Below are 14,904 nucleotides of genomic sequence, written 5' to 3' on the forward strand. Positions count from 1 at the left end.
CATACATTGAAAGCTATCATCTGTGTCTTCATACATTGAAAGCTATCATCTGTGTCTTCATACATTGAAAGCTATCATCTGTGTCTTCATACATTGAAAGCTATCATCTGTGTCTTCATACATTGAAAGCTATCATCTGTGTCTTCATACATTGAAAGCTATACATTGAAAGCTATCATCTGTGTCTTCATACATTGAAAGCTATCATCTGTGTCTTCATACATTGAAAGCTATCATCTGTGTCTTCATACATTGAAAGCTATCATCTGTGTCTTCATACATTGAAAGCTATCATCTGTGTCTTCATACATTGAAAGCTATCATCTGTGTCTTCATACATTGAAAGCTATCATCTGTGTCTTCATACATTGAAAGCTATCATCTGTGTCTTCATACATTGAAAGCTATCATCTGTGTCTTCATACATTGAAAGCTATCATCTGTGTCTTCATACATTTGAAAAGCTATCATCTGTGTCTTCATACATTGAAAGCTATCATCTGTGTCTTCATACATTTGAAACGCTTTTTTGGCAGGTATCGCAAGCTGGTAGATAAATACAATATCTCTCTTCGACAAATGATCACTGATGGCATCGGTGACATTGGGCCTTAGTTAGTGACCACTACCTATCTGACTTACAGATTGATATATGGCGGGTGCCACATGTGGGGCAGGATGCGCTTACTATTTTCGAAACACCTGACATCACTTCTTGGTCTTTTGGCCAGAGGTCCATATATCTTTCTTTCATGAATTTGACTTTGTTTGTACCGTCTATTTACTGTCTGTTCTGTGCTGTTTTGTGTCTATGTTTACAACTATTGTCTTACAAATTTTGACCTAGTGTTATTGGATATGGATTGGTATGATTGCGATCATTTTGAAAGCTATCATCTGTGTCTTCATATATTGAAAGCTATCATCTGTGTCTTCATACATTGAAAGCTATCATCTGTGTCTTCATACATTGAAAGCTATCATCTGTGTCTTCAAAAGCTAGTCAGAGAGGAATGTTATGGAAACCTGAAAGAAAATAACAATGCTTCAGTTTCAAGCTCCAAATGTCTTTTGAAGGCCAAAATTAGTCAGAAAGCAATAAAGAGATAACAAGACTGATACAGTAAAGTTTCTCATCATATCCAGTCTATTTACTGCTACTTCAAACGTATGACTGCAATTATTACAAATAAAATGACAATTGTTCATGATCTCTTCAAAGTGAATGAGTTTTAGTTTTTCAGGCACATCCACTTTTAGGTGATTACATATTCTTCCTTCAGCGTTTGAAAAATTCAAATTAAAAAAAAAGATTTAAGCAGTTTATCAAGAATGCAGGAAATAATTGATGATTTTGTTTTGTTTTGGTACAGCAACTGATCATGACATGTGTGCATCCACTACTTTTATATTTCCACTGCCTGCTTACATTCCTTAAAACTTTGTTTCTCACAAAGGTACTAACTGTGATGAAGATGTGGATGAGTGTCTGAGTTCTCCATGTTACAGAGGTACCTGCATTAATGAGGTCAACGGATTCCAGTGTGTCTGCCCAGATGATTACCATGGTGATCTCTGTGACAAAGAACAAACCCTTTGTGTCAAATGTGTACATGGATACTGCAATGGAACAAACTGTATCTGTGATGATGGATTCACAGGTAAACTGAGATCTGTTGAGTCACTTAAATTTTTAGCCCTTGTGTGTTGAATGCCCACTTGGAAGCCCATGTCATCATGCTGCTTATGTGTGTGTCTATCTGTCTGTCTGTCTGTCTGTCAGTGTATTACGATGGACAAATGCCCCTGTGATGATGGATTCACAAGTAAACTGAGGTGTCTGGTGTCACTACCTATTATCAATGATGCTTTAAGTGAACTGAGGTGTCTGGTGTCACTACCTATTATCAATGATGCTTTTGTCTGTTTTGATAAATATTACAACAAGAATGCAATGTTGAGCTACATGGGAACTAAGTTCTGTGAAATGTATAAATTAAAACTGTGAATACTTTAATTTGATAATGTAGGCATTTCACATGGCCTGCATATGATAATGCTGAATAATTGTAAAAGTTACATATTCTAAGATATATTGGGGTGCAGTTGATTTGTTAATGCTGGTTGGCTGAGAAGTTAATTTTTAATATTTTTGATGTCTTTCTTCTGCGTTTGATCACCAAGCACACAATACATGTATGTTGTAGGGTAATTTTAATTATCTCATATATTTCCAACTACATTATTTTCTTGGTGCTGTCTTTATTTTCAGGTGTAAGCTGTGATGTTGACATAGATGACTGCCTATCAGAGCCCTGCATGAATGGTGGTACATGTCAGGATCAAGTTGGAAATTTTGTTTGTCAGTGTATTCCTGGCTACACAGGTTAGTAGTCTATCCCAGTATCATCACAGTTATGTAGCATTATTCACAAATGAAGATAATGAATTCGTCATGGCTTGTTACCCAAGTTTTGGTCTGAACTGACATGACTTCAAGTACATCATGGATAGAGCAAAAGTTTGGCAATATTTTGCATACAGCCCTTTTATGATACGTACACCTAAATTATTGACTGTTTACTCCAGTTGCAAGGACACTCACTGGCATGCATTTGTTAATTTGTAGCCGCGGTAAACTGATGGTATATATACATTTATGTAACTTGACATGAAAATTGCCGTCGAATGATTTGCTTGTGTTGCAACAACTAGAAAAAACCAGGCCATATGAACAAGTCAAATATGTCCAATTTTCTTTGAAGTGTGGTACTTAGCCCCTATGTGCCATACATGTACATAAACAAGCTAATGATAAAACGCCGTGGCTTTAGTATAGTAATTAGCTATAGTATAATTTGACATATTCCTTCTTAGGGTTAAAAATTCTGAGATTTGTAACTGCCTAAAATAGCATTAATTTTGATGTCAAAGTCAAATTGTGTGACCAAGAAAAAATGACCAGTGTTTTTGTAGTAGGGTGTGTATGGTTGCTGTTAATGTGTATGGTTGCTGTTATGTGTATGGTTGCTGTTTATGTGTATGGTTGTTGTTTATGTGTATGGTTGCTGTTTATGTGTATGGTTGTTTATTTGTATGGTTGCTGTTTATGTGTATGGTTGCTGTTTATGTGTATGGTTGCTGTTTATGTGTATGGTTGCTGTTTATGTGTATGGTTGCTGTTTATGTGTATGGTTGTTGTTTATTTGTATGGTTGCTGTTTATGTGTATGGTTGCTGTTTATGTGTATGGTTGCTGTTTATGTGTATGGTTGCTGTTTATGTGTATGGTTGTTTATTTGTATGGTGCTGTTTATGTGTATGGTTGTTGTTTATGTGTATGGTTGCTGTTTATGTGTATGGTTGCTGTTTATGTGTATGGTTGCTGTTTATGTGTATGGTTGCTGTTTATGTGTATGGTTTGCTGTTTATGTGTATGGTTGCTGTTTATGTGTATGGTTGCTGTTTATGTGTATGGTTGCTGTTTATGTGTATGGCTGCTGTTTATGTGTATGGTTGTTGTTTATGTGTATGCTTGCTGTTTATGTGTATGGTTGCTGTTTATGTGTATGGTTGTTGTTTATTTGTATGGTTGCTGTTTATGTGTATGGTTGCTGTTTATGTGTATGGTTGTGTTTATGTGTATGGCTGCTGTTTATGTGTATGGTTGCTGTTTATGTGTATGGCTGCTGTTTATGTGTATGCTTGCTGTTTATGTGTATGCTTGCTGTTTATGTGTATGGTTGTTTATTTGTATGGTTGCTGTTTATGTGTATGGTTGCTGTTTATGTCTATGGTTGCTGTTTATGTGTATGGTTGCTGTTTATGTGTATGGTTGTTTATTTGTATGGTTGCTGTTTATGTGTATGGTTGCTGTTTATGTGTATGGTTGCTGTTTATGTGTATGCTTGCTGTTTATGTGTATGGTTGCTGTTTATGTGTATGGTTGTTTATTTGTATGGTTGCTGTTTATGTGTATGGTTGCTGTTTATGTGTATGCTTGCTGTTTATGTGTATGGTTGCTGTTTATGTGTATGGTTGTTGTTTATGTGTATGCTTGCTGTTTATTTGTATGGTTGCTGTTTATGTGTATGGTTGCTGTTTATGTGTATGCTTGCTGTTTATGTGTATGGTTGCTGTTTATGTGTATGGTTGTTTATTTGTATGGTTGCTGTTTATTTGTATGGTTGCTGTTTATGTGTATGGTTGCTGTTTATGTGTATGCTTGCTGTTTATGTGTATGGTTGCTGTTTATGTGTATGGTTGTTTATTTGTATGGTTGCTGTTTATTTGTATGGTTGCTGTTTATGTGTATGGTTGCTGTTTATGTGTATGCTTGCTGTTTATGTGTATGGTTGCTGTTTATGTGTATGGTTGTTTATTTGTATGGTTGCTGTTTATTTGTATGGTTGCTGTTTATGTGTATGGTTGCTGTTTATGTGTATGGTTGTTTATTTGTATGGTTGCTGTTTATGTGTATGGTTGCTGTTATGTGTATGCTTGCTGTTTATGTGTATGGTTGCTGTTTATGTGTATGGTTGTTTATTTGTATGGTTGCTGTTTATGTGTATGGTTGCTGTTTATGTGTATGGTTGCTGTTTATGTGTATGGTTGTTTATTTGTATGGTTGCTGTTTATGTGTATGGTTGCTGTTTATGTGTATGGTTGCTGTTTATGTGTATGGTTGTTGTTTATGTGTATGGTTGCTGTTTATGTGTATGGTTGCTTTTATGTGTATGGTTGCTGTTTATGTGTATGGTTGTTGTTTATGTGTATGGTTTGCTGTTTATGTGTATGGTTGCTGTTTATGTGTATGGTTGCTGTTTATGTGTATGGTTGCTGTTTATGTGTATGGCTGCTGTTTATGTGTATGGTTGTTGTTTATGTGTATGCTTGCTGTTTATGTGTATGGTTGCTGTTTATGTGTATGGCTGCTGTTTATGTGTATGGTTGTTTATTTGTATGGTTGCTGTTTATGTGTATGGTTGCTGTTTATGTGTATGGTTGTTTATTTGTATGGTTGCTGTTTATGTGTATGGTTGCTGTTTATGTGTATGGCTGCTGTTTATGTGTATGGTTGTTGTTATGTGTATGCTTGCTGTTTATGTGTATGGTTGCTGTTTATGTGTATGGCTGCTGTTTATGTGTATGGTTGTTTATTTGTATGGTTGCTGTTTATGTGTATGGTTGCTGTTTATGTGTATGGTTGTTTATTTGTATGGTTGCTGTTTATGTGTATGGTTGCTGTTTATGTGTATGTTTGTTGTTTATGTGTATGGTTGCTGTTTATGTGTATGGTTGCTGTTTATGTGTATGGTTGCTGTTTATGTGTATGGTTGCTGTTTATGTGTATGGTTGCTGTTTATGTGTATGGTTGCTGTTTATGTGTATGGTTGCTGTTTATGTGTATGGTTGTTGTTTATGTGTATGCTTGCTGTTTATGTGTATGGTTGCTGTTTATGTGTATGCTTGTTGTTTATGTGTATGGTTGCTGTTTATGTGTATGTGTACTCATTGGTGAATATACCCAGTACACAGACTGAGACCATCAATGTTTGCAATCTCAACATCATCAATCTGCTAAACGCATTGTTCTTCAAGACATACATAAAAACCAGTCAATATAAAACTTCTTTGCTGGTTTCAGCATCAGTATTTTTTGTAATTCAGTTAGAAATCTTGACTGGTATAGATTGTTACTTTTAGTAAAGTTTGAGCATTTTCAGATGACCACTGACCACACCAGTATGAGAGAGGTAGCAGCTCCTGAAGGGCATGTCATTTTGTAAACCCTGAAGTGAATTGCTAGAAACAAACACGATTAGGTGACCACTGGAAAGACTTGTGTGTAGGTGTGACATAGACTCATGCACTCAGACATATTTCTGTTATTATAAAATACTTATTAATTATCAACATTTGTATTGTGTTTGTAAAATTGTAATGACCATACAAAATACGGGGTTTATACTGATCAGAGTCATTGTCCTGTCCGTAGGAGATATCTGTGATGTAGAAATAGATGAATGTGCCAGCAATCCATGTCAGAATGAAATTATGTGTCATGATGAGATAAATAAATACAGATGTCAATGCAAGCCTTCATATACAGGACCAAATTGTTTAACTCGTAAGTACAGTTTTTTGTTTTCATGTTTGTTTCTGTTGTTGTCTAGTGCAATTTCCAATCATTGCATTTCTCTCATACCGACACAATGAGTATTGTTGTCTTAAAAAATAGCAATAGCAGTCAGAAAAATACACCTAACTGTCAAAATCTGACTCACAGCTGTAAATAATTCACATAGAATATGCAGAGATTCCTGGTACAAAATTTTAAAGGGAGTGGGTTGTCGGAACTCTGCTCAAAGGTTAACTGCCAGGGACCCCAATGACTGATGTTAACACTGTATCTAGGGTACGTTGGCGATTGATGAAAGTTAAAACATATTTGTTAACAATGAATATCATAAACTTTAAATGTTGCAGCTATGTTGATGTGATGCATCTAGATATCATGCATGAAATACATAATTTGTAAACAAGGAAGTCGCACACGCACAGTTCTGACAACCCCCCTCCCTTTAAAATGGTATTCACCAGTGTTTTTGCTAAAGTTAGGGAATATTGGTAAATGATTTGGGGATCCCAATAACATTGAAGCTGTCCCTTAATGTGATTGCATTGACATACCAAGGGGAAGCCTGGTAAAATGACTGGGGGACCCTGGTAACATTTCTGCTGTCTCATACATGATGGCATTGGTGTATCTAGGAGAACCCAAGTAACATTTACCTGCTAACAACCCTTAGCAAAAACACTTTTGATAGATGGGAGGGTAATTTTAATGTGAAGAAGTCAATAAATGTTTGTTGTGTCAACACAAAATATGAATTCTAATGAATCCTGATAAATTTCTTGGATGTACAGGAAAATCCATGAACTTTGATTTGGTGTTCACGGGAAACATGGCAGAGTATGTGGAAGTTGCTGCTAGTGATCTGCAAATTGTGGATGAGCTTTCAATCTGCCTGTGGTTACAGACTCAAGATGTTGACAATTACGGCACAATCTTTTCCTACACAACTCCTAATGCATCAGTTGGCCTCTTTGATTACAGAAATCTAAAGGTATTGTATTTTATACCTCTTACCTGCCATACTTTCACAGTACAACAAGGTTATTTCAAAAGATAGAGCATGTCATCAAATGGTTTGCTTTTTAATCTGTTTCCACAATGCTTTGTTACCAATGACTGACACAACAGACTAGTAACAAAGTTGAAATACAAGAAGTCTTTGTCATCAATAACTTTGTACTTAAGCTACAATTCAAACAATAAAAGTTATGTACATATATACAGTGTTTGGTTAGAAAAATAAGTTTGCTGGATTTACTTATGGCTTGAAAATGTAGTGGACAGCAAGATGTAGCTTCAGGCAAAAAAAAATCAATTTTACGTGAACAAGGTATAAGGAGCCAAGTGTAATTACATTCTCCATGTGTCTAATAATGACTGTGGCTGTACATCAAATGACAGTTTTGACCCGGTTATCGTCATTGAAAACTGATGGAAAATAGCAATCACACATCTGGGTTGGTAACTTTAAACTGCTTAAGCACAAAAGTATCTCCCTTTTAATTATGTCTCACATACTGTACCAGGTGTATCAGAAATTATTGTCATCTGTCCAACAGCCATTTAACTGTAAATATTGTATGTGTTCATCGTGGTTAAAGAAACTATGTTTCAAAGACACCATGAACAGTCCAACTCTAAAGCTTGCATTTCATTCATTTTGACCTTCCATATTTGATCAAATGTGAGCACAGTATCCTTGATGCTATTTGTTTTTTTCAAATAATTTTTCTCTTTTTCAGTTTGCAGCTGGCAATAATGTGATTCAACTGAATATTTCTGTCAATGATGGAGTTTGGCATCACCTTTGTGTTACCTGGACACACACAGAGCAAGGATTGGCCAAATTAAAAATCTGTAAAGATGGTATATGTGTTAGAGAGCTGAATGTACCCCAACTACAAACTGGTGGAACCCTGACTGTTGGTATGCACCTTAACCAAATAGTGTTAATTGACTTGTATACAATTGTGGTTTAGATTCAAATACCAATATGCCATATCTCAAATTATATCATGCCAGTATATTGATGGTGCAAATGCGGCTATCTGATTAGTCGAAATGTGAAAAGAACCGTGGTTTATTCGCCGTATAGCAAGGTTTGCATACACATGAACTCTCGGCAAGAGCAAACATCCTTTTTTCATGTTCAATGCCAGCATTTCAATATACTTCATGATATAATAGCAGTAAAGCACACCCAACGACGGTATACCACTCGATTTTGACCAGTTCACTTCATATATATGCTCTCATTATTGCTCAAACGTATATGCCATGAACTTGTCAAAATCTTGTGGTATACTGTTGCTGGGATGCTTTATTGCTTAAATATTCTATAGCTCACATTGTAAATATCACATTAGGTAAAAATCAGTCATTATGTCAGCGTACAACCAACATTGAATAGTTGTTATACATTCCAGTAATGAGGTCCTTGTTAAAATGCTGCAGTCTTCAAACAAGAATATTCCTGTCCAAGGTATACAATTATAAATTGCTAAAATGTGATGGTGTTTTCATATCTGCTGTTGAACAGGTCAGTTTAAGGCTATTGCAAGTGGAGGTTTCATGCAGCAGAGATCTTTCATCGGAGATATGAGCAGACTACACATTTACAACAGCGCCCTAAGTGATCAAAACATCGGCCAGTTAGCAGAAAAATTAACGCCATGCTCTCTACGTTACATCCACGAAGACTCCCTATTGTAGCCTGGCCAGACTTGCTGGAATCTTTGTCAGATGAGCTGAAAGCTGTAATGTACAGAGAAGAGTCGCACTGTGGAGGTGTGTCCCTATCAGCTATTATCTTTTTTACCTGTTAACATCATTTGAACTTGTTTTCAGCAGGAATTCCTTCAAACAAAGTAAACTTTTTAATCAATATATTTTGTAGGACATTTGAAAATATGAGTCCAAAATAATCAAAAATGAGCTTTTATGAAAACAGGAAGCAAAGTCTATCTGGAAGTTTTTACTCATACAGAACTGTCATATGAATGTGTAATGTATCTATCTCAGTTAGATAGCTTTACATGTATTTGTCAAATTTGTATTACTTAAGCATATCTTGTTTGTGTTTAATTTTCAGACGTGAATGAATGTCTGGATGTGACAATCTGTGATGGAACAAACAGAATGTGTGTCAACAAAATATTTGAGAATCCAGGGTACGAGTGTGACTGCTTACCAGGCTTTGTTGGAGATGATTGTCAGTATGTCATTGATAACTGCTTGCCGACAAACCCTTGTCAAAATGAAGGATCTTGCACAAACATGATTGGTGACTATCTCTGTGATTGCCAACCAGGCTATGGAGAAAAGAACTGTGATACACAAATTGACTTCTGTCTGTCTAATCCTTGCCAACATGGTGGAACTTGTCACACAGAATTCAACTCGTACACATGTATCTGTCCGGATCCTGAGAGACAAACAGGGATAAACTGTGAAATCCTGGATTTATGTATTGGGAATCAATGCCAGAATGGTGCTACTTGTATTCCAGGAACAGCCAGCTATACATGTAACTGTCCCCAGGGGTACACTGGTCTGCACTGTGATATTTTGATAGATTACTGTCAACCAGATCCATGCTATAATGATGGGATATGTGAGAATTCCCTGTCTGGTTTTACATGCCACTGCCAGGATTCTTATACTGGAGATTACTGTCAAACTCTGTTTAGTCCCTGTCATCTTGCAGTGACTCCCTGTCTAAATGGTGGTACCTGTAAGACAGATTATAATTTGGCAGATAAGTACTGGTGTGAATGCCGGGATGCACGTTTTCATCCGCCAAACTGCGACCTAGTAAATCCTTGCTCAGAAAGTCCATGTCAAAACGATGGAATCTGTGTCATATCTGAGAATGCAAATCAAGGCTATCTGTGTGCCTGCCAACCCAACTTCTATGGTGCCAGCTGTGAGACATACATTGAACCAACCCAGCCTCCAGTTATAGAGGATATCTGCATCTTTAAACCTTGCAAGAATGATGGCATCTGTATCGCTATCGCTGGACAGGATTATGACTGTGACTGCAGTAATGTTCCATTCTTTGGTATCATTTGTCACCTCTACACAAGTAAGAACCATGTTTTGATTTTTTAGGTGAAAAGTCATTTTAATTTAAATTTTTGGGAATTACTGGTCATATTGGTCAAAGTCCCCAACGATTATACCGCAGCATGCTATGAACTCTCTAAGTTTTCAAAGAAAGTTCAAAGTCTCAAGCTCAAGTTTGCAAAAGTACCAACTACAAATCTTTGATTTTCAGAACTGAAATTTTGCAGTATAGAATTAATTATACTCTGGAAAAAACCCTCATTATCAATGTCATAATAAATGTCGTTGTTACAATAGCGTGTTTGAATGTTGTTACAAAAAAGGCAATGTTACACTCCACCATTAGATTGACTAATAGTGACATTTTTTAAATATTAATTTTTGTTTTGATAGGGTCACATCAGTATGATGGTCGTCTGAAAATAACCAACAAGGAATTCAATGATGGACTAATTGCTGATGAAGATTTCAAGAAAAGTTTTGGAAAAGCAATGTCAAATGTCTTTGTTCGAAGTGAAAGGCAGAGTTACTGTTAATGTCACTAGTGTTACGTGCAGAGAAAACGAACAAAAGGGTGAACTCAGCAGTTTACGTTTAAACAAAATTTATTACGAAAACAAAACTAATTGCTAAGTCAGGGACAGAGTACAAGCTTTAAAAGTGTACAGACTACTTATCTCAGCTGGGACGGCAAAGCTCCAGTCTCAGAGTTGTAACAGTCAGTCGGATGAATGAACAGTCCTTTGGCTTGCAGGCTTGAAGCTGCACAAAGTCCACAGTATAAATCCAGCGTTGACAGTGAAGGTCTTGAAAAGTCTTGAGAATGACTACTGCTGGAGTTTAGTAACACACAAGAGACACGATCCCAAAAGTCTGACTGGAAGCTGTGCACGTCCCTTTTATAAAGGCATATAAGAACAATCTAGAACTTTTATTGACATGCTAATTACTGTTCTAAAATTATCTCCCTTACACAACTAATCAACTTTCCAGAACATTCCAAACATGACTAATTGAATTCAAGGTTGTGAGGTCATCAAGGGCAGTGACCTTGAGAATGTTCTAGACTAATTGAACTCAGGTCATGATGAGTGTGGGGGGAATGACCTACATAACACACCCCCTCTTCAAAAAAAAGAAAATTTTTCAAAGAAAAATCTTTCTTTTACAAAGTAATCTTGAAAAGGATTTAAGTACTCAAATTTTGTTTTACTCTAAAGTAAAATTTCTTGAAAGTGAACAACAATAAACTCTAAATACGAGAGAGACAGTCTGCAATTAAATTGTCTCTGCCTTTGATATGTCTAATGTCAAGATTAAACTCCTGTAACATTAAACTCCATCTTAGCAATCTCTGATTTTTGCCTTTAAATTTCTGCAGAAAAACAAGAGGGTTGTGATCAATATAAACCACTATTGGCTGATTTGAAGAAGTAACATAAACTTCAAAATGCTGTAAAGCTAATATCAAAGATAAACACTCTTTTTCAATTGTAGAGTAGTTTCTCTGAGATTTGCTAAATTTGCAAAATTTGTTAAAAATAGCAAACAAGATGATCTGCCATGACTATCCTCTTGCAATTTGGTATTGGAAAACTCGAAATGGCACTGAACTTGGCATAAAGTATGCATGGCAAAGTCCGGTTTTTTTATTGAGTTCGATAAAGTCATTGTTCGGCAAATACTTGGCTTCCTCCTGGAGATATTCCGCTTTCGCAGGATTCAGTCCGTCTGGATGTTGTTCCACTGGATTACTGTCGCAGACATCTTCGGTGTGATAGATGATGTTTGTCCTCGTTGAAATATCTTGGAACAAGTGTTCATGGATTGGTTCTTTCAGCTGTTGTTGTTGTTCTGGCTGGAGGTGTGCCAACTTTGTAGACTCCAGCTTCTCCAGGATTTCTGAGTTCTGAAGCTTGACCGAGCCCAGCTTTGAGTTTAGAGTATTTTCACTCAAGTCAGTTTCAGTATCACTATCTTCATAATGGTTTGAACTGACTGCACTGACAGGCTGAGTTATAGTAGGATTATCCCTATCAAAATATGGCTTAAGCATATTTATGTGACATAGCTGTTTTGTTTTCGCCTGTCAGGTGTTATTATGATGTAATTTAAATCACTCAATTTCTTATCAATTAGGTATGGCCCAAAGTAACGAGCATGGAGTGGTTTGCCAGGAATTGGAAGTAGAACAAGAACTTTTTGACCTGGTTCAAACTTCCGTTTTGAGGTGTTTTATCATATTTGGTTTTCATTGACTGCTGAGATGACTCAAGATTTTCTCTGGCTAATTCACATGCTTTAGAGAGTTTTGTACGAAAATCTGACACATATTGCAAAATATTCAGACAATCATCGTGTCAGACAGGAATTTCTCTTTAACGAGCTTAAGTGGGCCACGGACTGTATGTCCAAATACAAGCTCAAATGGGCTAAAACCAAGAGACTCTTGAATTGACTCTCTAACAGCAAAGAGCAGAAAATGAATTCCTTCATCCCACTGCTTCTCTGTGTCAAAACAGTAGGTCCTAATCATGTTTTTCAAAGTTTGATGAAATCGCTCAAGAGCACCCTGACTTTCTGGATGATAGGCGGATGACCTATACTGTTTAATGCCTAGCTGATCCATTACTTGTTGAAAAATACCAGACATAAAGTTGGAGCCTTGATCGGACTGGACACATTTAGGGAGGCCAAATAAAGTGAAAAATTTGACTAAAGCTCTCACTATAGTCTTTGTCTTATATTTCTCAGTGGTATGCTTCTGGGAACCGAGTTGATGTACACATTATTGTCAGCATGTACTCATTTCCTGATCTTGTTTTTGGTAGGGGCCCAACACAGTCTATTAGAATCCTACTAAATGGTTCTTGAAATGCAGGAATTGGCTGTAAAGGGGCCTTTGGAATGGTCTGATTTGGCTTTCCTACCATTTGACATGTGTGACAAGTTTTACAGAAATGTGCTACATCCTGCCTGAGATTAGGCCAATAAAAGTGACTGAGAATTTTATGATAAGTTTTCCTGACTCCTAAGTGACCAGCCCAGGGGGTTTCATGGGCCAGGCGCAATATTTCAGCACGGTAGGGCTTTGGAACCACAATTTGATGTTTTATAGCCCAATCGTCATCAACCAAAACATCTGGAGGTCTCCATTTACGCATGAGAATACCAGATTTTGTATAATAGGAAACAGAGCTATCTGAAGTTTTACCTTCATCATCTACCCTGTCAAACAAAGACAAAATATCTGGGTCTTTGTGTTGTTCTGCAATGAGATTTGATCTAGAAAATGTCTGACTTTGGTCCGCAGAAGTTTTACTGGAAGTTTCAAATCCACGAGGGATAACGGAATGATCCGTGTCAAACACCTGACTGAGAAAGGTGTCATTTAAGTCAACATCTGTGACATTATTTTTGAGAGTATTTTGATTCTCAGAAGTTTTCTTTGACATGGCTCGAGTAATTGCACGCGAAGGGAAAAGGCCGGGAATGTCTTCCTCTATTGGCTCTGGATTTTGATCTAAACTAGGATTATCAGTCACAAGTGGATTAGTAATGACCTTGTCCCCAGCAAGGTCGTTTCCAAGAAGAAGGTGAATCCCTTCAAAAGGCAAAAAAGGCCTAATACCTAAAGCCACAGGTCCAGAAACAAAGTCCGAAGACAAATAGACATTATGGAGAGGAACAGGAATGTAGTCATTGCAATCTACCCCCTTAATAAGAACTTTAGAACCTGAAAATGACTTTTCAGAAAACGGCAGGGTATCTGCCAACAAAAGAGACTGGGAAGCCCCGGTATCTCTTAAAATTTTGACAGGGGTAGCGGAAGAGAAATCACTAGAAAGTGATATAAAACCATTATGAATAAATGGCTCGAAAATACCCATAATGCTATCTTGAGAAGAATTGACCTTGACCTCATTAATTGGGGATAAGAGGGGTTTAACCTCAGAAAATGTGTTGCACACATTATTAGACTCTAACTGAGTTGATGAAGAAATAAAGCCGGTGGGCTTAGATCCACTTTGACCACTTTGACCTTCACGTTTTCTTTTCAATTTGAAACAATCTGACATTAAATGGCCGTCTTTCTTACAATAATTACAAGAAAGTGTACCAAACTGTTTGTCAGAAGGAGATTGAGACTTGGGATCTGATGATGTGGGAGTGTTACTTGAATTTTGGAACTGTTGTCATTTGATTTCCTACTCTCCTTTGAAAAATTCTTGGATGAAAAGGAGGAGTTAAATTTACCTGCATTGTTTCTGTATGAAAAGGACTGGGATGGTTTGCTGAGAAATGAAGATTTGTGGGTCAATGAATAATCATCGGCCAAACGTGCAGCAACCTCTAATGTATCTGCCTTTTGTTCATTGATAAATGTCTTGATGTCACTCCGAATGCACCTTTTAAATTCCTCAATCAAAACAAGTTGTCGTAATTTTTCATAATTCTGACTGACCTTTTCAGAAGAACACCAGCGATCAAACAGTTGTTCTTTTGTTCGAGCAAATTCAACATAAGTTTGATCCTTCGCCTTCTCACAATCCCTAAATTTCTGACGGTAAGCTTCAGGCACCAACTCATAGCCCTTGAGAATTAATTCCTTCACAGAATCATAATCTGAAGCCTGCTCTACTGACAACTGAATGTAAATTTCTCTGGCTTTACCCACCAAAGCACTCTGCAAAAGCA

The 14,904-nt window shown here is 36.8% G+C and overlaps 2 protein-coding genes across 3 annotated transcripts in view; both read left to right on the forward strand.

The window, feature by feature from the left end:
- The window catches only part of LOC139148488 (sushi, von Willebrand factor type A, EGF and pentraxin domain-containing protein 1-like), a 33,330-nt gene extending 23,965 nt beyond the window's left edge, over positions 1 to 9,365 (forward strand). The window contains exons 15-21 of one of the 2 annotated variants that reach the window (XM_070719962.1): positions 1,458 to 1,661; positions 2,273 to 2,386; positions 5,998 to 6,129; positions 6,930 to 7,129; positions 7,881 to 8,064; positions 8,678 to 8,925; positions 9,230 to 9,365. In XM_070719962.1, the coding sequence (XP_070576063.1) occupies positions 1,458 to 1,661; positions 2,273 to 2,386; positions 5,998 to 6,129; positions 6,930 to 7,129; positions 7,881 to 8,064; positions 8,678 to 8,850 (1,007 nt within the window). In that variant the 3' untranslated portion in view covers positions 8,851 to 8,925; positions 9,230 to 9,365. The remainder of the gene's footprint in view (positions 1 to 1,457; positions 1,662 to 2,272; positions 2,387 to 5,997; positions 6,130 to 6,929; positions 7,130 to 7,880; positions 8,065 to 8,677; positions 8,926 to 9,229) is intronic. The other variant, XM_070719963.1, reaches the window with a different exon arrangement.
- Positions 9,277 to 10,777, forward strand: LOC139148494 (fibropellin-1-like). The gene is made up of 2 exons (XM_070719969.1): positions 9,277 to 10,225; positions 10,600 to 10,777. Exons 1-2 carry the CDS (start codon positions 9,277 to 9,279, stop codon positions 10,740 to 10,742), a joined length of 1,092 nt encoding a protein of 363 aa, XP_070576070.1. The 3' UTR covers positions 10,743 to 10,777.
- Positions 10,778 to 14,904: the final 4,127 nt, after the last annotated feature.

This window comes from Ptychodera flava, chromosome 13 (assembly GCF_041260155.1).
Source record: "Ptychodera flava strain L36383 chromosome 13, AS_Pfla_20210202, whole genome shotgun sequence".
Classification (NCBI taxonomy): domain Eukaryota; kingdom Metazoa; phylum Hemichordata; class Enteropneusta; family Ptychoderidae; genus Ptychodera; species Ptychodera flava.